The sequence below is a fragment of the Rhineura floridana genome, chromosome 5 (assembly GCF_030035675.1).
Source record: "Rhineura floridana isolate rRhiFlo1 chromosome 5, rRhiFlo1.hap2, whole genome shotgun sequence".
In the NCBI taxonomy this organism is placed as follows: domain Eukaryota; kingdom Metazoa; phylum Chordata; class Lepidosauria; order Squamata; family Rhineuridae; genus Rhineura; species Rhineura floridana.
The window spans coordinates 102,002,385-102,025,201 of NC_084484.1; the positions used below are offsets into that span (position 1 = coordinate 102,002,385).

General features: G+C 41.3%; 1 protein-coding gene across 3 annotated transcripts in view; it reads left to right on the plus strand.

The window, feature by feature from the left end:
- The first annotated feature begins 1,740 nt into the window (after window positions 1-1,740).
- The window catches only part of GART (phosphoribosylglycinamide formyltransferase, phosphoribosylglycinamide synthetase, phosphoribosylaminoimidazole synthetase), a 68,972-nt gene continuing 47,895 nt past the window's right edge, over window positions 1,741-22,817 (plus strand). The window contains exons 1-2 of one of the 3 annotated variants that reach the window (XM_061627772.1): window positions 1,741-1,836; window positions 20,233-20,381. In XM_061627772.1, coding sequence (XP_061483756.1) covers window positions 20,237-20,381 — 145 coding nt within the window. In that variant the 5' untranslated portion in view covers window positions 1,741-1,836; window positions 20,233-20,236. Of the gene's footprint in view, window positions 1,837-2,015; window positions 2,192-6,990; window positions 7,099-20,232; window positions 20,382-22,817 lie in introns of those variants that run through there. The other 2 variants (XM_061627773.1, XM_061627771.1) reach the window with 2 other exon arrangements.

A 22,817-nucleotide genomic window follows, 5' to 3' on the forward strand; every position in this document is an offset into this window, starting at 1 on the left:
CCTGGAGCTTATGCACACATGTCTATAATACTGCTGAGGGACGGCCCATAGCTCCGTGATAAAAAGTCCTCGCTTTAGGTGCAGAAGGTCCCAGGTTCAATCCCTGAAGCAGACATTACTGTTACAATGACTGAGGTAGATGGAACTAATTCCCTATGTTCCTGTGGAAGTGTCATGCTTTGTTACTTGGAAGGGGTGCAGTCCCGACATATAAAGCTGACAACATCTGAAGGGCTATAGATCCCACATCCCTGTATTAGGGGAAATACACAGGAGTATTCATTCCATAGCACAGGGATTTAGAACCAGAATTTTAAACTTCAGCCTAAATGTTAAAAAAAAATCACGCCTGACTTGGGGGTATATTTGGACCCCAATGAGATTTCCAATGGAAGGATGGGGACACTTTGTACCCCAGAGACACCCCTCCTTTTTGTCACCAGAAGTGTACTAGACATTACCAAAGCCCTTTGAGCCAAAAAAAACACTTATTCAGAGAAGGTAGAATTTTTCTGAGCAGTAACCGCTGACCCCTTTCCCATGCATCTTGAGTAAGCAGGGATATTTTGCTTCCAGCACGAAAATGGTAAGTGATAACTGGCTGAAATTTGGGGACATTGTTTAGGTTAAAATTTGTGACAATGTCCCTGTAGGTCTACTTCTGTGTAAATTACACAGTGAAAGAGCTGAAATAGACCCCACAAGTTAGGATGAAGGTTAAGCACAAAGTACATTGGATTTTTTAATCTGAATTCATTATATGGCTGATTTGTCTATTATACATAATGATCCAGATATTATCTTTTTCTTATGTAATCCATTTAGAAGCATATACCAATTAATCAGTATATAAATCTTGTCAAATAAAATAAATAAATTTGGAGCCTTAACCTTTTTGAAGCCTGAATTTTAATATTGGGATATTTCTCAAAATTGTTTAACTTTCATTGTCTCCCTGAACATGCTGTTTGTCTGATTGTTTATCAGTAAATATTCCCTGGGAGGCTTACAAACAAAACAATATTAAAAACACAATATATGATAATTATAATAAACAAAAAAAAACCCAGCAAAAAAAACTTACAAACAGAAGGAGCACACCATGGTTTACTACCCAGATTTAATGTTTTAACAACCCTGTTCTATGCATGGTTGCTCAGAAATCCTTCTGGGTTCAACATGATTTAATTCAAGGCATATTTGTGCCAAGATTCATAAACTCAACTTCAGAATTTGTTTTCAATGTCAGGGATCAGCCCTGGAATTTATAGTGTAAGGTTACAAGAAAATTTCCCTATGCAGATACACTCATGCTGATAAATTGCAAAAGTGTCCTCATGCATCAAGGACAGAAAGGAAGGTTCCAGATCAGAATGGTTGTTTCTAGACAGAGTTGAGCCTCGGGTTTACAGAACTACAGTCTATAATACACTTTGGACCAAATAAATAAATAAATGCGAGATAAACTGGTTGCTTGTATTATGCAACTCATCCTAAATTTAAGTCGTGGAATTCGATCTACTCTTCTGTAGTTTATTAGTAACGTTGGATGTTTGCTATAATAACCAGGATCCATTTATGCAAATCTACTTGTAAACCCAACATCTACGTTTTTTATTTTCAAAACGCTGTTATACAGATCTGGTCAGATTCTCATGATACTATTTAGCCGTATGTATTAAACGAAATCCCTTCCTGTATAACCAAATCCATTCCTTTTCTTCTTTCCTGCAAGGAGTTAAAGAATGCAGGAACTAAAGCGTTCTGGGAGATGTAGTATTTAGCGTATCTTCTGGGAAACGGCATGCCCATTTTTTAAAAGCTGCCTGTCGAAAAGTAAGTTTTTGCTTTCTCTTTAGGGAAAAGAGAATATCGATTAACAACAAGTGAATGTGATTTGCTTCCTTAGAGTATGTTGTAGAGGTGTTGCCCTGATCTCGCAGCGAGAGGAGTTTATTTTTCAGATTTTAGGGACCACGTGTTTTGCCTTGCTGTTTTTCTGAGTTTTTAAATGGCTTTCTTACATTACCTACAAGAACCGCGTTCGGAATAATATTGTGTTTCTCGCGGGGTGCTTCCATTTCAGCTAGATAACTATAAGGCAAGCAAAGATGCCAACAACAGTGAACTGTAACCCCCAAGAATGTTAACATTTGTATGAATGGAGTTTTGCATACTTTTTAAATGTCTGGTGAGTTTTTTTTAAGATTAATGTATTCTGTATATTGTAAAGTTTGCAACGTAAACTTTTTTTAAAAGTTTAATCAGCATTATTTGTAATGCATGTATTATGTGTTCCTCACAGATAGTGAACGGATCCCTTTTTAAAAAAACAAAATGGGGAAATAGTTTACATTGGGGATCAACCATGCTTCCTTGGACATGGAAAAAGTTCTGAGGTGCTATCAAATAAAAATGAGCAATAATAGGATGTGAGCAGCTTAAGTAAAGATGTAACTTAATTCCTAAGTACAATTTTATGGATGTTTCATGCTTTGCAAGGCTGCTGTTATATCTAGTGGGAGGACTTGGAGTGCCAGAGTTCCGAGGTCATACTGGGGTTTAGGCCTGATTTAACAGTGGAGAAAAGAAAATTCTTACAGAACAATCCTATGCATGTTTGCTCCAGGTTGTAATCAGGTTTGTTTGCTTCAGGACTTGCAGCAGCTAAGAGAAAACTCTACTGTAAATAAGAAGTTCCAAGATGCATCTTATAACGGGAATGCCAACATGTTTGTAAGGGGTTTCCCTTGGGCCCTTTGTTCATCCCTCTTTTACTGAGCTTTTGATGAATGTCTTAACAGCCCTGATCAAGAAGTGCTAAATCAGGTTGTTGCACTACAACTGGATGATATTCATAAATTTCAGACATGTTATCCAAAGATGCGATACTAAAATAAGTTTTCACTAGAAGTATCTTTAATTTGTCACCGACTTATTCTGTTCCTTTTCTGGCAGCATTCTTATAATTTTGTTGCAAAGTTGCCACTCCTATTATTTCTCCCTCACTTTCACAGGGGGAGATATCAGTTCCCCAGCCCTGCAAAGATAGACAAGCATTATAAATCTGTTGACATTTCCAGTGTCTCTAGCCATTTCTTACTAAATATGCAGGTGGAAGAACATGTACATATGGATTTGTGCAAGCTGTGGTTCTGAGTAGGGAAGAAGTCTGTGAATGGTTCTGGCAGAGCAATCCAAACCTCTGCCAACTAGCATCAGAGTGTGACAGAGCAGCACAGCCACCATCACAGCTGCAGCCCCGTTGCCCGCGCTGACCAAGGCAAGGTGGGGTGGAGAGGCAAAAGTCTGTTCAAGGTTGCAACAGCCTGGAGGCCCAAATCAGGCTCGATGCCATCAAGGGACAGCAGTGGGATTGGCTCTGGGCCGGCTCAACCCCGCCCCCAGAATGCCCCATTTCAGGTCTTTCTGCAGACTTCTGGTACTTCATAGTAACTATGGTGTTGGGATCATTTACGTTATCAGACATACTTCAAGTTATTTTAAAGGCTGTGGATTTAGGGTACTTTTCTTGGTTCCACTGCTTTTCAACCATATAATTTGCTTAGTAATCCAAACATCAGTTGCATTTGGAGAGATGCATGCAGTATACTTGTTTCTGAATAGCAGTATTTATTTATTTAAACATTCTAAACTACCCTCATCCAGACATCATAGAGCGGTGTGCAATAATAACACTTCAATAAAATAAAAACAAAACCTAATCCTACCATAAAACAACGGAAGCTAAAAACAACTGCTAAAAGCAAACCAGAAGCAAATATAAAATACCCCGCACAAAGAAGAAAATCTTAACTCGGTGCTGAGAATGTTGTAATGTTGATGCCAGTGAAAAATTTCTCAGAGAATGTGTTCCAGAGTCAGGGCAGCACCACATAAAAGGCCTTCGGTGCAAGCATAACACATTTCAGCAAGTGATGGCACTTGGAGAAAGGCCTGAGCTGAAGATCTTAATATACTATCAGAACAACATAAGAACCTGTATTTGGGTTTGAAGCCTTTCAGGGCTTCAAAATTAAGCTCCAGCACCTTGAATTGGACCCAGAAGCTAATAGGCAGTCAGGGTAAATTCTGTAAAAATTGGTGCAATATGACTTGACCTACCCATACCAGACAGAATTCTTGCAGCCAAATTCTGAGCTATTTGAAGCTTCTGTACCATCTTCAAGGGCACCCCCATGCATAATGCATTACAGTTGTCCACCCAAGAGGTTATCAGAGCATGGAGTACTGTAGGTAAGCTAGCCCTATCCAGGAATGGCTGCAGCTGACAAACCACCTTAGCTGCTTACAGGTACTCTGTGCCACTGAGGTCACAAGCCTTCAGCGACAGAACTCAATTACCTCCAGACTGTGCACCAGTTATTTCAGGGGGAGTGTACCAGAACCGCCTCCCTCCTGTTATTACTTATCCCATGGTAAAACAGGAGTATTACACAATCTGGCAGCAGGTTGTGCTGCTGATGTCAAAGAAAGTTTGGGCCATTTGCAAACATTATATTTTTCTTTTATGACCAAAAGGAGTAGAGGAAACCTTTGTGGTTTCTCCAGTGGTGGAGTGGGCAACCACTCCAGCTGACTTGTCTTCTAATTAGACTTATTTCCTTTTTGTCTTTAACACTGAGGACGAGCTTACATACTAGCTTTGTTCAGATGCCATGACCAAACCATAACTTGCCCTTCATGAATGGGCTTCTTGCTCATGTGCTGAGATTCCTTTCTGCACATCCTAATTTGAGGTAAACATAGTATGCTATGATATCTGAACCAGGCAACTTATATTTCCCACAAGCCATGGCTTGCCTCCAAAGAAGAACTGGAAAGCACAGTTAGAACTGGGTTTCCCATACTGCAGCAGAGGCAAACTAGGATCTGTAGTTATTCACATAACAATAACCTATAGTTAGTGCAAACTAGAAATCGAGGAAAACAATCAGTGTATGGAAGAGAAGGATGCACGTGAGTGTGAAGCCCATTCTGAATGGCCAAGCTGTAGTGGTTGTGACATCTGAACCAGACGGTTGTGTGGTCCTGGCTAGAGAATTCTACGGTGCTTAGTTTCTCTTTCCCCACCCACACACTTTTCCTTCATATTAGGTAATAAGAACATAAGAAGAGCCTGCTGGATCAGGCCAGTGGCCCATCTAATCCAAAACCCTGTTCTCACTGTGACCAACCAGATACCTATGGGACGTCCACAAGCAGGACCCAAGAGCAGCAGTGTTCTTCTGCACCTGAGGTTTTCAGCAACTGGTATTCAGAAGCATACTGCCTATACTGCCTCTGACCATGGAGGCATGGATCATAGCCAGCGGTTCCTGGTACTGTTTAGTGCCTCCTTATGGGCCTAGAATAATTATTTGTCTAGTTAGACAGACTGACCCACTAGACACTGATATATGACTGCGAGGTCAAAACACATTATTACCAACTATCTTTGTACAGCTAGAGGGTTGCAAAAACTTTTGACCTCAACCAAGAGTTATTTAAAATGCTACTGATGGTTGATTGTCTCTTTCCTTACCTCTAAAAGTACATATTGCCAAGTGTTTTTTTTTCATATTGTGTGGTTTCAACCAGGGCTGTGGAGTCGGTACGCCAAACCTTCAACTCCGACTCCTCTATTTTTCTACTGTCCGACTCCACCCAAAATTGCTTCCAACTCTACAGCCCTGGAAAGAGCTGTAAATGTCTTTTTAAATTGGAAGCTCTCATAGGAGCATTTTTATCGCTGCCTGAATATGCACTGATCTTGGCATCGCAGCATTTGTCTTCACCTGGGTCCTGTGTCATACACTGACACACAAAATGTTTTCCATCTTGAGTTATGGTGAAATGCTCAACTACAGCTGACTTCATGGGAGCTTCTTTGACATTTTGAATTTATATTTTAAAAAAATTGTCAATCAAAATTTATTTTGAAGTTGGAGTTGGTACATTTCCTCCGACTCCACCCAAAATTGCTTATGACTCCAACTCCACAGCCCTGGTTTCAACTCTGACCCTTATTTGAAGGATTAAGAAAAAAGGATCTGAGCTTCCTCTTCTTTGTTTCTGGTTTCTTCTTCGATACAAAACTAGTAGATTCTTGGAATGCTTCCCGTATCGAAAGTATACTGACCATATTGTTTCATTTGCAATGCAGTGCATAACGTTGGCACATTTAAGAGCAGGATAAAAGCCCTTTCGACTGCAAAAAGTATTCCATGCACAGAGATCCTAGGATGGGCATAAATCCATTTTGATTAGGTGTCTTTCTAAATCACCAGCTCAGCTGTTCAGTTTTATGTAGATAACTTGTTTTAGTGAGGATATAATATTATGGATACCTTTAGTAATTTTCAATACAAATGTTGTTGTTATGTGTCTTCAAGTCAATTACGACTTATGGCGACCCTATGAATCAGTGACCTCCAACAGTATCTGTCATGAACCATCCTGTTCAGATCTTCTAAGTTCAGGTCTGTGGCTTCCATTATGGAATCAATCCATCTCTTGTTTGGCCTTCCTCTTTTTCTACTCCCTTCTGTTTTTCCCAGCAATATTGTATTTTCTCATGAATCATGTCTTCTCATGATGTGTCCAAAGTATGATAACCTCAGTTTCATCATTTTAGCTTCTAGTGACAGTTCTGGTTTCATTTGCCTAAAACAATTTAAAACTTTTTTAAAAAGACATTTTGGGAGGTATATCCCTGCTTTTCAAAAATTGCTTGCCAAGTGGCATTGGGGGGGCAGTGTTCTTTGAGAGACATAAGCCCAATGGCCTCTTGGACGTGCAGAAGTATTTGCATGTTTCTTTGGATCCCAGTCTTTGTAAGGAAAGGACAGGCAGTTTTTTAAATGTTGGTTTCTTTACTAAAGACCAGGATTTTATCTAGCCTAGAAAATTCATATAAATTAACAGTTGTAACCACCCTCTTTTTCCATGCCAAACAGATCTCTTCTGTTCATTGGTCACTCATATAACCTTGTCAGTAGGGCTTTGATAGGCATACGATTGTAAGCTGCTCTTTCTTTCTTTTTTGCCTGCCTATTAGAAAATCGCTCTGTCCAGATTGCTGCTATCTAGATCACAGTAAGTACATTGGGTGTCATAGTATTAGCCACAAGTTCTAGGGGAGTGACTTCCTTAAAACCAGCCAGTATCTTCTGATACTTTTGCTATTGTATAACAGTCCTAAATGCATTTACCTGGAAATAAATCCCATTGCATTGCTCCAGTGCTAAACATGGATACCAGGATATCTTTTCAACAGAAGTGTCTTGGATTTGGGGCTGAGGATTTAGTGTATATTATTTTGTAGTGATTTTTCATAAATTGTGTTTCAAACATTGGAATGCAAATAATCAATTGAATTTAAATAATCAGTTGTATTATTTATCATATAGAAGTATATAATTTTCACTCTACATCTGCAGATTTCTTATTACATGTTTTAATTGTATACAGTCCACCACCCCCACTCATAAATATCAAACATGTAGCTGTAACTGATATTTAGTACATTTTAGAGTGCATATAGCAAATGCAGCTGGTGTGAACTTTATACAGGCTTCGCTGTATCTCCTAGCTAAAATCTCCATGGGCTTCTGGAGAAAGTGCAGCCTGTGCTATGCTTGTTTGTTCAGAAATAGTACCATCCAGTTCAGTTGGATTTAACTCTTAAGTGTGCATGGACTTGTACACTTAAACACAATCCTTTGCATGTCTACTCAGAAATATGTCCCATGGAGTGCATATAGGGCTGCAGCCTTATATTCTTACTTATCTTACCACACCAGATACCTGATTTTCACTGCCTAATCCATAAACTGGTGTTTTTAAAAAACATCCCTCAAGATTTTTTTATTATTATTATTAATAGCAACTGGAGTGTAGGTATGTTATGAGTAAAAATGGTCAAAGACCCATTTGATGTTTGGAATGCTATGCAGTCTTCCATTTCCTTGGGGGCGGGGGCAGAGCTTGGAAGATTACTTTTAAAAAGTAATAAATTACAGTTACAGCTACGTGGCCCCAAAAGTAGTAATTACTGTTACAATTGCAATTGCTCTGAAAGTAACTGATTACTTTATTTTTCCTTCAAAGTAATCACTACAGTTACATTTCAGTTACTTTAAAAAAACGCCTACAAGGTGCTGGCCTTGGCTGCTGCACATATAAGTAGCCTAAAACAACATTAAAAATAAACAAACACATACAGAGATAGTAGAATAATTATTTTTATTCATAAGATAGCAATGGTGGTCTCTCCACTGGTAAGGGTGGTGGGGAGGGAAGCAGAGGCCACTACTCAGATCTTAGCACATCAAACCAAGTGCAACCCCTCCCACTCAGCCAGCAAGCATAATCTCTCTCACTTAGCCACCTCCCAGACCCTGCCCTGCCACCAACTAAGGGACACTCACTCAAGCAAACATTTTCCCCTGAGATGCAAAAAAGTTAAAATACTGCAAATGCAGCACAGTAGCCAGAGAGGGTGGTGGAGGCCACTTTGTGTGCCAAGTGCAAACACAGTATTCTCTCTCCCTCTCTCTCTCTCACACACACACTCTCACTCACTCACTCATAAGAACATAAGAAGAGCCTGCTGGATCAGGCCAGTGGCCCATCTAGTCCAGCATCCTGTTCTCACAGTGGCCAACCAGGTGCCTGGGGGAAGCCCGCAAGCAGGACCCGAGTGCAGGAACACTCTCCCCTCCTGAGGCTTCCAGCAACTGGTTTTCAGAAGCATGCTGCCTCTGACTAGGGTGGCAGAGCACAGCCATCACAGCTAGTAGCCATTGATAGCCCTGTCCTCCATGAATTTGTCTAATCTTCTTTTAAAGCCATCCAAGCTGGTGGCCATTACTGCATCTTGTGGGAGCAAATTCCATAGTTTAACTATGCGCTGAGTAAAGAAGTACTTCCTTTTGTCTGTCCTGAATCTTCCAACATTCAGTTTCTTTGAATGTCCACGAGTTCTAGTATTATGAGAGAGGGAGAAGAACTTTTCTCTATCCACTTTCTCAATGCCATGCATAATTTTATACACTTCTATCATGTCTCCTCTGACCCGCCTTTTCTCTAAACTAAAAAGCCCCAAATGCTGCAACCTTTCCTCGTAAGGGAGTCGCTCCATCCCCTTGATCATTCTGGTTGCCCTCTTCTGAACCTTTTCCAACTCTATAATATCCTTTTTGAGATGAGGCGACCAGAACTGTACACAGTATTCCAAATGCGGCCGCACCATAGATTTATACAACGGCATTATGATATCGGCTGTTTTATTTTCAATACCTTTCCTAATTATCGCTAGCATGGAATTTGCCTTTTTTACAGCTGCCGCACACTGGGTCGACATTTTCATCGTGCTGTCCACTACAACCCCGAGGTCTCTCTCCTGGTCGGTCACCGCCAGTTCAGACCCCATGAGCGTATATGTGAAATTAAGATTTTTTGCTCCAATATGCATAATTTTACACTTGTTTATATTGAATTGCATTTGCCATTTTTCCGCCCATTCACTCAGTTTGGAGAGGTCTTTTTGGAGCTCTTCGCAATCCCTTTTTGTTTTAACAACCCTGAACAATTTAGTGTCATCAGCAAACTTGGCCACTTCACTGCTCACTCCTAATTCTAGGTCATTAATGAACAAGTTGAAAAGTACAGGTCCCAATACCGATCCTTGAGGGACTCCACTTTCTACAGCCCTCCATTGGGAGAACTGTCTGTTTATTCCTACTCTCTGCTTTCTGCTTCTTAACCAATTTCTTATCCACAAGAGGACCTCTCCTCTTATTCCATGACTGCTAAGCTTCCTCAGAAGCCTTTGGTGAGGTACCTTGTCAAACGCTTTTTGAAAGTCTAAGTACACTATGTCCACTGGATCACCTCTATCTATATGCTTGTTGACACTCTCAAATAATTCTAATAGGTTACTGAGACAGGACTTTCCCTTGCAGAAGCCATGCTGGCTCTGCTTCAGCAAGGCTTGTTCTTCTATGTGCTTAGTTAATCTAGCTTTAATAATACTTTCTACCAGTTTTCCAGGGACAGAAGTTAAGCTAACTGGCCTGTAATTTCTGGGATCCCCTCTGGATCCCTTTTTGAAGATTGGCATTACATTTGCCACTTTCCAGTCCTCAGGCACGGAGGAGGACCCAAGGGACAAGTTACATATTTTAGTTAGCAGATCAGCAATTTCACCTTTGAGTTCTTTGAGAACTCTCGGGTGGATGCCATCCGGGCCCGGTGATTTGTCAGTTTTTATATTGTCCATTAAGCTTAGAACTTCCTCTCTCGTTACCACTATTTGTCTCAGTTCCTCAGAATCCCTTCCTGCAAATGTTAGTTCAGGTTCAGGGATCTCCCCTATCTGTGAAGACAGATGCAAAGAATTCATTTAGCTTCTCTGCAATCTCCTTATCGTTCTTTAGTACACCTTTGACTCCCTTATCATCCAAGGGTCCAATTGTCTCCCTAGATGGTCTCCTGCTTTGAATGTATTTATAGAATTTTTTGTTGTTGGTTTTTATGTTCTTAGCAATGTGCTCCTCAAATTCTTTTTTAGCATCGCTTATTGTCTTCTTGCATTTCTTTTGCCAGAGTTTGTGTTCTTTTTTATTTTCTTCATTCGGACAAGACTTCCATTTTCTGAAGGAAGACTTTTTGCCTCTAAGAGCTTCCTTGACTTTGCTCGTTAACCATGCTGGCATCTTCTTGGCCCTGGCGGTACCTTTTCTGATCTGCGGTATGCACTCCAGTTGAGCTTCAAATATAGTGTTTTTAAACAACTTCCAAGCATTTTCGAGTGATGTGACCCTCTGGACTTTGTTTTTCAGCTTTCTTTTTACCAATCCCCTCATTTTTGTGAAGTTTCCTCTTTTGAAGTCAAATGTGACCGTGTTGGATTGGTCGTCATCTTTCACCTCCACAGTTCTTTATCTCCATTCTGCTGCTGCCTCCTTCTCCTCCTTTATCCATGTTCTTGACCTCTGGATCCTTTTCCCCTCCACTCCATTCTTCACCACCACTAACTGTTTTTGTTTTTTTAAAATTTTCCACTCCACCCCGTCTCACTCTCCGCCTCCTCCCTCATCGCCTCCTACCCACCCACAGAGCATGAGGAAAGAGAGGCACTGCACAGAAGCCCAGTTTGAGGCACATGATTTTCATCCACAAATCAGAGGAGCAGAAGACTTCCCCTGCTCCCCCCCAAGTAATGCCCAAAAGTAATTCTGGAACCATTACAATTACTCCACAAAAGTAGTAAAATTACTCCTAGTTCTATTACAATAAAAATGTAAAGGAATTACCCACTCGTTACTCAAAAAAGTAATGAATTACAAGTAATTCGTTACTTGTAACTAGTTACTTCCAAGCTCTGGGCAGGGGGGAATCAGTTGGCTTTGATTTAAGACGTTTTATTGTAGTCCACGATGTGCAGCTCAATCTTATGTATGCTTAATTGGAAGTAAGTCCTGCTTTGTTCAATGAAACTTCCTACCAAATAAGTATGCACAAGCAGCCTAAAATACTAGAATACTGTTTGACAAGAAAATGTCACCCTCAAGTTTTTTTAAAAAACAGAATCACCATGGAATTTCTTGAAAGACTGTATATAGGGCAGACTTCCTATCTGCTTTATATATTTATATATTTATTATTTTATTTATATCCCGCCCTTCCTCCCAGCAGGAGCCCAGGGCAGCAAACAAAAGCACTAAAAACTTTAAACCATCATAAAAACAAACTTTAAAACACATTAAAACAAAACATATTTAAAAACATTTCTTAAAAAAAGCTTTCAAGACATTTTCTAAGATGAAAAACATTTTAAATAAGGTTTAAGAGCGTATTTCGAATTTACCATTCTTGGGCAAGATCATTGAGCGAGTGGTAGCAAATCAGCTGTCAGCACACTTGGAGGAAACGGATTATTTGGATCCATACCAGTCGGGTTTCAGGACTGGACATGGTACTGAAACAGCCTTGGTCGCTTTGGTTGATGATATGAGGAGGGCTATGGATAGGGGAGAATTCACCTTCCTTGTCCTCCTGGATCTCTCAGCGGCTTTTGATACCGTTGACCACGGTATCCTGTTAGATCGCCTGGGAGGGTTGGGAATAGGAGGCACTGTTGTACAGTGGTTCTGTTCCTTTCTCTCTGACAGGCATCAACAGGTAGCATTGGGGGATGAGATTTCAGACCTTTGGCCTCTCACTTGTGGAGTGCCACAGGGTTCTATTCTCTCTCCCATACTATTTAACATCTATTTAAAACCGCTGGGTGGCATCATCAGGAGATTTGGGCTGCGGTGTCACCAATATGCTGATGACACGCAGCTCTATCTCTCGTTTAAATCTTCACCGGAGTTGGCTGTGGAGACCTTGTCCAAGTGCCTGGAATCCGTGAGTGGATGGATGGGAAGAAACAGGCTGAAGCTCAATCCTGATAAAACCGAGGTACTGCTTGTGGGTGACAGGGGAAAGTTGGGTATTGTTGACCTGGAACTCAATGGGGTAAGATTGCCCCTGAAGGATCAGGTCCGCAGCCTCGGGGTTATTCTTGATTCCAAGCTGTCCATGGAGGCTCAGATTTCGGCAGTGAGCCGGGCAGCTTGGTATCAGCTACACCTGATACGGAGGCTGCAACCCTACCTCCCTGCTCATCAGCTCCCACTGGTAGTGCATGCCCTGGTCACCTCTCGACTGGACTACTGCAATGCGCTCTGCGTGGGGCTACCCTTGAAAACGACCCGGAAACTACAGCTGATACAAAATGCGGCGGCCCGTCTGCTTACAGATAGCCGCCGCCGTGATCACATTACACCGCTGTTAGTTCATCTACACTGGCTTCCAGTTGCTTTCCGGGCCCAATTCAAGGTGTTGGTATTAACCTTTAAAGCCCTATACGGTCTCGGCCCAGTTTACCTGAAGGAGCACCTCCAGTACCACCAACCTAGCCGCCTGACTAGATCAGCCACACAGGGCCTTCTCTCAGTACCACCAACGAAAACAGCTAGGTTGGTGGGAACTAGGGAGAGGGCATTTTCAGTGGCGGCCCCCACTCTCTGGAACTCCCTCCCGTTCGATCTTCGACATGCCCCTTCCCTGGATGCATTTCGCCGAGCATTAAAAACCTGGCTCTTTGGACAGGCCTTCGGGACCTCCGGGGTGGGCTAAGCTTCTTATCACTATTACTGAATGCCCGTTGTTTACATACTGTTTTATGCTGTAATTTAATCCTTTATTGTCGACTGTATTGTATTGCTATGTATTTTAAATTGTATTTTAAATTGTAATTTACTGGAATTTAATTGTGTACGTCACCTAGAGTGGCTTTGGCCAGATAGGCAACACAAAAATTAAATTATTATTATTATTATTATTATTATTATTATTAAAAAGCAATTCCAACACAGATGCAGACTGGGATACTTCTCAACTTAAAAGGCTTGTTGAAAGAGGAAGGTCTTCAATAGGCATCAAAAAGATAACAGAGATGGTGCCTGTCTCCTGATTCAGATGTTATGGAGAAATAGAGCTGGGTATCGTCAGCATACTGCTGACACCTCACCCCAGATCTCCTGATGACCGCTCCCAAGGGCTTCATATAGCTATTAAACAGCATGGGGGACAAGATGGTACCCTTCGGCACCCCACAGCACAACTGCCGGGGGGCCAAAAGACAGTCACCCAATGCTATTCTCTGAGAGCGACCCTAGAGACAGGATTGGAACTTGGAACCAATGTAAAGCAGTGCCTCCAATACCCATCTCACCAAGTCGGCCCAGAAGGATACCATGGTCAATGGTATCAAAAGCTGCTGAGAGATCAAGTAAGAATAACAGGGTCTCACTCCCCCTGCCCTTCTCTTGACCTCTTCTTTTAAAAAGAAGAGTTGGACACACTTTTGTAGAACCTAAAGAGTACCTGAAATAGCTCTTTACGCAAACCAAGCTTGAATACCTGAATGGGGTCTGACTAGTGTGGGCACTTGTACTACTTTACAGAAGACAGTCCTCTGTTGGAAGGGCTGTCAGAGGTCAATCGTCTGCTTGAAGTTGTCATCTGTTTGAAGGGCTGCACAGTTCTAAGTTTGGTCTAAAGATCAGATACCATCTTATCTGGAGGTTCGTTCTGTACAATATAGGAAACGGACCTTTTGTGTGGCAGCACCTACCCTATAGAATTCCCTCCCTTTGAATATTAGGCAGGTGCCATCTCTGCTATCTTTTCAGCGCCTTTTGAAGACTTTTCTTTTTCAACAAGCCTTTTAAGTTGAGAGCTATCCCAGTCTGTGTCTGTGTCAGAATTGCTTAATTTTTTAATAATGTTTTTAACCCTTTTTAAACAGTTTTTTAAATGTTTTTAACGCTGTTTTGTCTTAATGTATTTTAAGATTTGTTTTTATGATGTTTTAAAGTGTTTTTAGTGCCTTGTTTGCCGCCCTGGGCTCCTGCTGGGAGGAAGGGTGGGATACAAATTAAATAAATAATAATAACAATAAATAAAGGGAGGGCAGGAGCCTTGAAGTTGCCCAGCAACAGTTATCATCTGCACAGCAGACTGAGCAAGTAGACAGATCACCTGAGCACAGACTATGGGGACATATATTTCTATTTCAGTTATAATAATTATTTTAAAATTTGTATCTAAATATGTAAATTAGGGTATGTACATTTTATGCAAATCTGTACCCTCTTTAGCCCTCTGTTTTGTTGATGAGTAAGTGCCCACTGACAAGTTGGGAAGTCAGATATGTCTCCACTTGTATGGAAAGTGGATCAGGATTAGAAAATAAACTTTATTGAAGATGAGCCTTGACAACTCTAATGCTATTCACTAATAGGCAAACCCTTCAGTTTAAGAATGTACCCATAGCCAACAGATATTTCTATCAAACTTTAAAAAGCAGGGAAATTGGGCAGCTATAGTGAATGCACCAGGGGAGCAGGAGACCTGACTTTGCAATTTTAGTAAAGTTTCCTATAGGAAATCATTTTCTTTTGTTTCTATTTCTGTGAATATGTGAAGTACAGCAACACTTTGCAAAATTTTCACTACAAAAATAATTGTGGAGTAATGGCACTGACACCTTCTGCAGAACAGTCTCCAGTGGACATGAGGAATGTCTCAGGCTGTGAGCACACTAGTCGCCTACAGCGAAGTGTTTCCATTGGCCACACCTGGAAAGGGATCGGGTTGATCTGTTGATCAGTTGCAAAATCTGTTTGAAGCAAATTTTTAAAAACATACGCAAGATGATCCCACCAGTATTACAATAAAAAGGGGTAGGGTTTGACTAAGGTTATGTGCCCCCATTTTCAGAAAAGAAAGGTGGAGATGCTCTGAAACCAGCAGAACAGTAAGTGTCTCTACCTTCAGTTTGCACAAGTTAAACAGTGGAAGATGAAATATATTCTAGCAAATTTCTAGGTGTGCTCTCGGTTTTTAATTGACCATGCCCACCCTTGGTTTAAGCACAGCAGGCTGAACACATGAATCGGGCAGGCCAAATTTGTTTTTTCCAACAGCTAGATTAATTGCTTAAGTAGCAACCTATTGTAATCAGTTCGACTGTACATCAAAACTGCAGTTTCAGATTAAATTGTTAATAGAATACCTCCAGTGTGAAACACAAAAGACTGTTTTCACCATCATATGACACTGACCAATAAAAAGGCTTTGAGAATAATAAAAATACTTTTGACACAGATTTCAAGGATGAATAATGTGTGAAATATGCTCAGAGGCACATGTTTCCAAATTCTTCCAAGCTACACAGGAAGTGGATTGGACTGTGAAAGACCAACCCAAATTGTTTGCATTTTTACAAATGTGTAGGGCAGTACAATATCTCAGAAAGGAGGTCAGGTTTTCTACTCCACTGGTGCAATCAGTATAGCTGCCAATTTCCCTGCTTTTTAAAGTTTGATAGAAATATCTGTTGGCTATATATACATTCTTGAACTACTAGGGTTTTTTGCCTATTAGTGAATTTTTCTGCTTTTTAATCCAGGAGGTAAGAAATGGGATCCTGTACAAGAGGAATGGTTTTATTATTTCCATTATGGATCAGAATGGTTTCATTATTTCCATGCCTATTGAGTTCAATGGGATTTGCTCCCCTGCATTCATGCTTAGGATAGGTGAAACTGACCAGGGAGGAGGAGGGAAGCAGGGACAGCAGGGGGAAGGAGAGGGAGAAGAGAGGAGGTGGAGAGAAAGGGAGGAGAAGGAGGGGAAGTGGGAGCAGGTGGGGGGAGGAGAGGGGGAAGGCGGGTTTGATTATTTGCATGTTCATTGAATTCAGTGGGATTTACTCCTGTGCAATCATGCTTGGGATAAGTGAAACTGACCTGGGGGGGGGAAGGGGGAGGAAGGAAGGGAGAGGGGAGAGGAGGGGGGAGGAGGGGGGACGAGAGGAGAGGAGTGGGGGAGGTAAGGGAGGAGATTGGGAGGGTGGGCACTGGGCAGAGACAAAGTCCCTTTTCTTTCCAAAGGAAAGCATTGTTAACAGTATTGTTATTTTTCTGGCTTTCCCCCACCTTTTTATTCTACAGCAGACACCTGTAGTCTCCCATGCAAATGTAAACTAAAGCTGACCCTGATTAGCCAAGCTAAACAGCTGTTAGTCTGGTTTTTAGAGCACTGACAGTTTGTCCTTACTAAGCATGCCTGCACATATGTCATCAGTATTGAATGTATGCACATTTTACATTAGCCCTATTCTCATGTTTACCTGGGAGGAGGAGGAGGAGGAGAGAGGGAGGACAAGGGGGAGGAGGAGGTATGGGAGCAGGGGGAAGGGGAGAACTGGTTTGATCATTTGCATGCTTATTGGGTTCAATGGGATTTACTCCTGCACAGTCATGCTTAGGATAGGTGAAACTGGCCTGGGGGAGGGGAGAAAAGGGGGAAGAAGAAAGGGGAGGAGGAGGAGGGGTGGAAGGATGGGGTAGAGAGAGAAGTGGAGAGAAGAGGAGGAGGGAGAAAGGAGTAAGGAGGAGGGGGAGGGAGCGGAGGAAATTGGGTGAGTAGGCACTGGGCAGAGGGAAAGCCCCCACCCAAATTGAAACCAAAGCTGACCCTGCCAGACGGCTGTTAGTCTGCTGTTAAGAACACTCACAGTTGGTTCTTACTGAGCATGCCCACACTATCATAGATTTCAACATTAATTTTCTTAAGTTAATTAAAAATCAGCCATGAATTTTTTAAATGTTTATACTGCAGAAAATGAGGGTCCAAGTCAGTAAAATGGGGTTAAGTCAGTAATAGGATTACAGGTACTCTGTGAACATGGCTGATTTTAAATTAATTTCAACAAAATATGTGACCACGGACAGAAAAAAATCGACAGGTCTGGATTTTTTAATTCTTGTTTTAGACTTTAAACTGTGGATTGTCTCTTGAGTGTTTTGTGCATTGCCATGAAAACCTAGAGGGCTGTTAAATAAGCATTTCTGAATTCAGGACTATATGTTTTGTAAGATTTTATTTTGAAATGAGCTTATGGAAAGCAGCAGAATGGCATGGGGGTATTTTCAATTTAACATGGTGGAATGTGAAAAATCCATGCTGGCTATAGTATACAGCCACTCTTGTGGCTTTATAATTATGCATAACAGTTCTGATTTTTGGGCTTCTCCAGTTGGAATGCACCAGAAGCATTTGGCAGGATTTATTATTTATCTGTGCCTGACATTGGGAGGAATTGTACACATTGACTAGAGTGGGGTTAATGATCAGCCACTCTTAAGGATGACACTGTAGAGGGTTGGGAAAGGGTAAATGCCATGTTTGCAAATATTGCAACAGAGGGACTTCTTGTTTAAGTGAAATTCTTAACTAGTTAGGAAGCTATTCTCCCAGGACCTAGGCAAAGGTTTTCATAGCAAAGACAGTCTATCAACCAGGCATTTAAAAATGTGTGTGTGTATATAGTGCATATTTCAGCAGCAAAAATAACTTCAGCCAACCAACCTATTGTTGTTTGCAAATATTTTTGAATGTAATATGGAGTATATAAAAAGATTTCTCTGTTGTGGCTCCATAAAAATATATTGTTATACAATTCTGTTTTCTCTTTAGGATTGGTTAATACTGCTAGTAGCGCTTGACGTTCCTCTTTAATCCTGCATTAGTGGATGCCTTGATTACCAATGACAATTTATTTGTCATGCTTTTTGGTGCTATCAATAGTTTTTTTATGTCTTGACATTTATTTTGTTGCCTTTTTAAGGTATTTGTGTCCAAAATTATTCAGGTCAGGGGTGTCACTTAAAAGACCCCCCCATCTCTGTTTCTAGCTGCACGTTGTTATTCCTCAGAGTACTCATAGCTCCCAAGAGCACCAGATTTCCTCTGCCAGTACATTTGCACTGTGCCTGTTATGTGGCTTTTGCTGTTAGCCTCCACTTGGGGTCAAAAAATGGGTCAAAAATGAGTGGCAAGAGCCAGTGTGGTGTAGTGGTTAAGCTGTTGGACTATGACCTGGGAGACCAGGGTTCGAATCCCCACATAACCATGAAGTTCACTGGGTCACCTTGGGCCAGTCACTGCCTCTCAGCCTCATCAAAACCCTATTCATAGGGTCGCCATAAGTCAGAATCGACTTGAAGGCAGTATATTTACATTTATTTAGAGTGGTGAACCATAGGAAACAACCCCTGCTTTGACTCTATGTACAGTCTCACATGTGGCCTTGTATTTTATTCCCCCTCCCCTTGACCCACTTGCTAGAGAAGGTATCCAATCCCCTTTCATTCCCTCATTTTATCCAATCCTTTTTCATTCCCTTGTTTTGCCCAATTCCCTTGCATTCTCTCATTTTGCCCCCTTCTCATTGGTCATTTTTTCAATTCCCCTAGACACACTTTTGGATCCTCTACAAGTCTATTTAAGACCAGTTTTAGCCTCTCCTTGCTCTGTCTCTCTGGTGTGCACTCTGGTGGTTCCTCTCCAGATCATTCTCAAGGAACATCTTTAAACTCACCACTGGACTTCAGACTTAAGGCTTGGCAAAGGGTCTATGCCTGACATCCTGCTCTCCTAATAAAGATCTGAAATCACTCCTGAGCTCAACTCCTGGGTCTCAAGCACCTTCATCCCCTAGACACACACACACACACACAGAGATTCAGGAATTTAGCCAGCTCTAGGAGAGGTAACTTTGCAACAATCTCTACTCACTGCCGTTCCCCATTTTAGTGTAGCAACTATTATCTCTCAGTCTAGAAGTGTAGTTTTATTAGAATATTGTTTTATGTGTGCCCAGTACTGTCAATGTATGCTGCTGTGCATTGTTGTTAAAATTATCTTTATCTTTTTATAATGAATTCCATTTTCTATGTGTTCTTGTGGGGCTGCACCTTTTCTAGCTTGGGAGGGTTCAGATACACACACCAGGCCGTGCTCAGTTTTGGACTCCAGCTAAAGATCCCTTTGGGGTATATGTTTTAGGGGTTACAAGGGTGGCGGGTCCACACCAGTGTCCCAATACACATGGCTATCAGACCCTGTGTGTTAATACTCCAACCTCCCTCCCTCCCTCCCCATTCTCCTCTCCCTTCCAGTAGGTAGAAGCAACTCAGCTTTCGAGAGGTCAGGTGGGCATTGCCATCCCACCACACTGTGCACTACTCTCCAACCTCCCCTTACACCAGCTGTGGAGGGCCTCCCACAGGCCACTGCTGACTGAGCCACACAAGCATCACTGCATTGGTCACCTGCCTCCATCACTATCCCCACAGGAAAATAGCACATCACACTGTTAATATTTGTGGCTGTGACCATAGCCTTGCATCACAATTTCTTATTTCAGTATGTGCTTATTCTTACCATATGAAATAAGAATATTCTTATTTCAGTACCTAAAGAATTATGAAAAATGTTATCAGTTGGGGCAACTATATTTTTTGCATTGCCGTGATGTGAGCCACACATATTTTTAAAAATGTGAAATTGTTCTTCCAGAAAAAATTGTGATATTTGCTACATTGATTGCTAGTGGCCTGTGAGGAAAGCCATACCAATATAATTTATGCTTTGGCTCTTTATACCAGCAGTATCAGTTAGCAGAAGGCAAAGAAATAGAAATAAGCAAACCAAGTTTCTTGCAACACCACTGTGACACAGAAAGCAATATGACATGTTATGCTACTATAGGTATTGCTAAGTGTATTATTTGATATTTTGCATGTTCTGCTTCTATCTGCATAGAGTGATGGCTGACCGCGTGCTTGTGATTGGCAGCGGAGGCAGGGAACATGCTCTGGCTTGGAAATTGGCACAGTCTCCACATGTGAAACAGGTACTGGTTGCTCCAGGAAATGCCGGTACAGCTAATGATGGGAAAATCTCTAATTCAGGTAATATAAGAAAATGTGAAATAAGTTGAGATGCATGGCACCGAGGGATTAATCTTTCAGTATTTCCTACAGATAAATTGTGAATTTCCTACCTCTCCAGTCCCATCTTTCAGACTCTTACTGAGTTTACTGGAACAAACAAAAATAAAAATTACTCTCACTGTTTATTCTATTTGGTGTCAGAATCCCTGAAGTTGTCTCCCTGTTTTTTGTGTGTGCATCTCTTACATAATCTCCTTTGTAACTTTACGTTTTTATTTCTCTGTGTTTTAAAGCACATGATTTCATGAATATATTTTAACTATCATATAAATATAGCATTTATTATATTTAATGGGCATAACCATTCTGTTCATATTCATATGGAGGCTACAACATGCCATTATCTTCTGTGCACATCTGATGCTGAATGGGGATACAAATCCCATTGAAAGCAATCCTGTGTGGATGGATGACATCCATATTTGGAAGCAGATTGAAATGTACTTTTCTGATTTATGGTGAGGGGGATATAATTTTTGGCTGGCCACAAGGCAGAAATGTGTGATTGCCTTGACCTATTTTCTCACAGTGGGTTTTCACTCAGATCTTGTGCTTCCCAAATGCAGCATGAGGTTGAGGATAATCCCCAGCTCATCTCACTAGTTCAAAGCCTGGAAAAAAGGCCTATGTCTCCTCTGCAGCTCGGACCTAGATGGGGGACAGACGGACAGGAATCATCCCTGCAGTCGCACTGCATCTCGAAGTCACTTGAAGGGCCTTAGAAGCCCAGCACAATTGTGCCAATGATCTCTGCCGACCCCCTCCGACTCTAATATGGAGAAAAGGGCTTGGGGCTTGTTTTTGCTTTGCACTTCCAAGCATTCCAAGGCTCTTGGAAGAGCAGCAGCTAAACTACCTGCAGGCTTTCCTTCTAATCTTGGAGTTGGGGAGGGGGCCAGGATTATCCCCACAACTGTGCTGCACTTTGGATGCACACTTTGGGTTTTGGATGCCTACTACAAGACCCTCATCCACCCTTTTCCAGCTCTCCGTTGGGAGGAATGCATAGGCTTGTCACAGTTGCTACTGGGCAGCATAACACTGACTGTTGGTGAGCATGGGGAATGACATTGTCAGCCCCTATTTCTGCTTGCTGCTCCCATCCATGGAAGAAGATTCAGATGTGGAAGATGTCCATCTCATAAGCCAAAAGTTAAATCTGCAATTCGGCATATAAAACAAAAAGTGGTCATATATACACCTAGGATCTGGATGCTCCCATATTTCTTTATACTCAAGGTGGCTTACCTGGTTCTTCACCAATCCATTCTATCTTCACAACAACCCTGTAAGGTAGGTTAGGCTAAGAGGCAGTGACAGGCCCAAGGCCACCCAGTGCGGCTCGTGGCTGAGTGGGGATTTGAACCCTGGTCTCCCAGGACATAGTCCAACACTCTAATCACTTTGTCACACTGGCTCTCCTATGTATTAAGATCAGTGGAGGAGGCCCTCCTGGCCCCATGTAACTGACATGGCTTATGCAGTAACAGAGAAAGGGCGTTCTCAGCTATGGTGCCTGGGATATGGAACACTCTCCCTTCTGCAATATTGCTAGGACGTAGGATATGACTCTATGGACTTTCAGCACCAGCTAAAGACTAACTTTTTTGCCCAGGCTTTTGCTGGTTATTAGAATCTGGGTCCGGTACTGTTATGGTGCTATTGATCTTGTTTTCCTCCTGTCTGATGAGTTTTATTATGTTGATGTTTTTAAGCTTTATTGTATCCTACCTCAGGATCAACAAAGGGGAGGCAAAAAATATTTATATAAATATGAACACATAAAATATGTAACTTCAGCCCACAGCTGCTGAGATGCCAAAATTCTTTTTCTCCTTTTAAAAGGTTTGCTATATCAGAAGAACCAATATGCTCTGTTTAGTTATCCTTTTTGTGAAGAGTGAAAGAGATACCCCAGGGCATTCGCATGGCGATCATATGGCCTGCTCAGATCCAGAGCATGAAACAAGTATCTTTGTCTATGTATTTATTGAATTATTTAGTTTCGTTTCCCAGAAACCTTGTCTTTCACATGACAGGACCAATATTATAGTCAAGATTATTGCGTTTTCATTTATATTTAAAAGTGTTACATTTTCCTATTGTTATTTTCAATGAAAACAAAAGTTTTATATGAGAAAAAAGCATGTTAAAATAATAGTATTAAAAAAGAAAGCTCACCTCTTGAATATGTAAAGCTTAGGAGAACATGATCTGTGTACATAACAACCTGATCTGAATATATTGCTTGGAACCAGGTTTTATTGGTGTAAATTTAACTTGCTTGTGCATTGGTGTGTGTCAAATATATTTTTTAAATTACATTTTAAATTTCCTGTATTTATACAGTGGTGGCACATGATTGAAGTTCAAATATAAAGTACATTAATATGT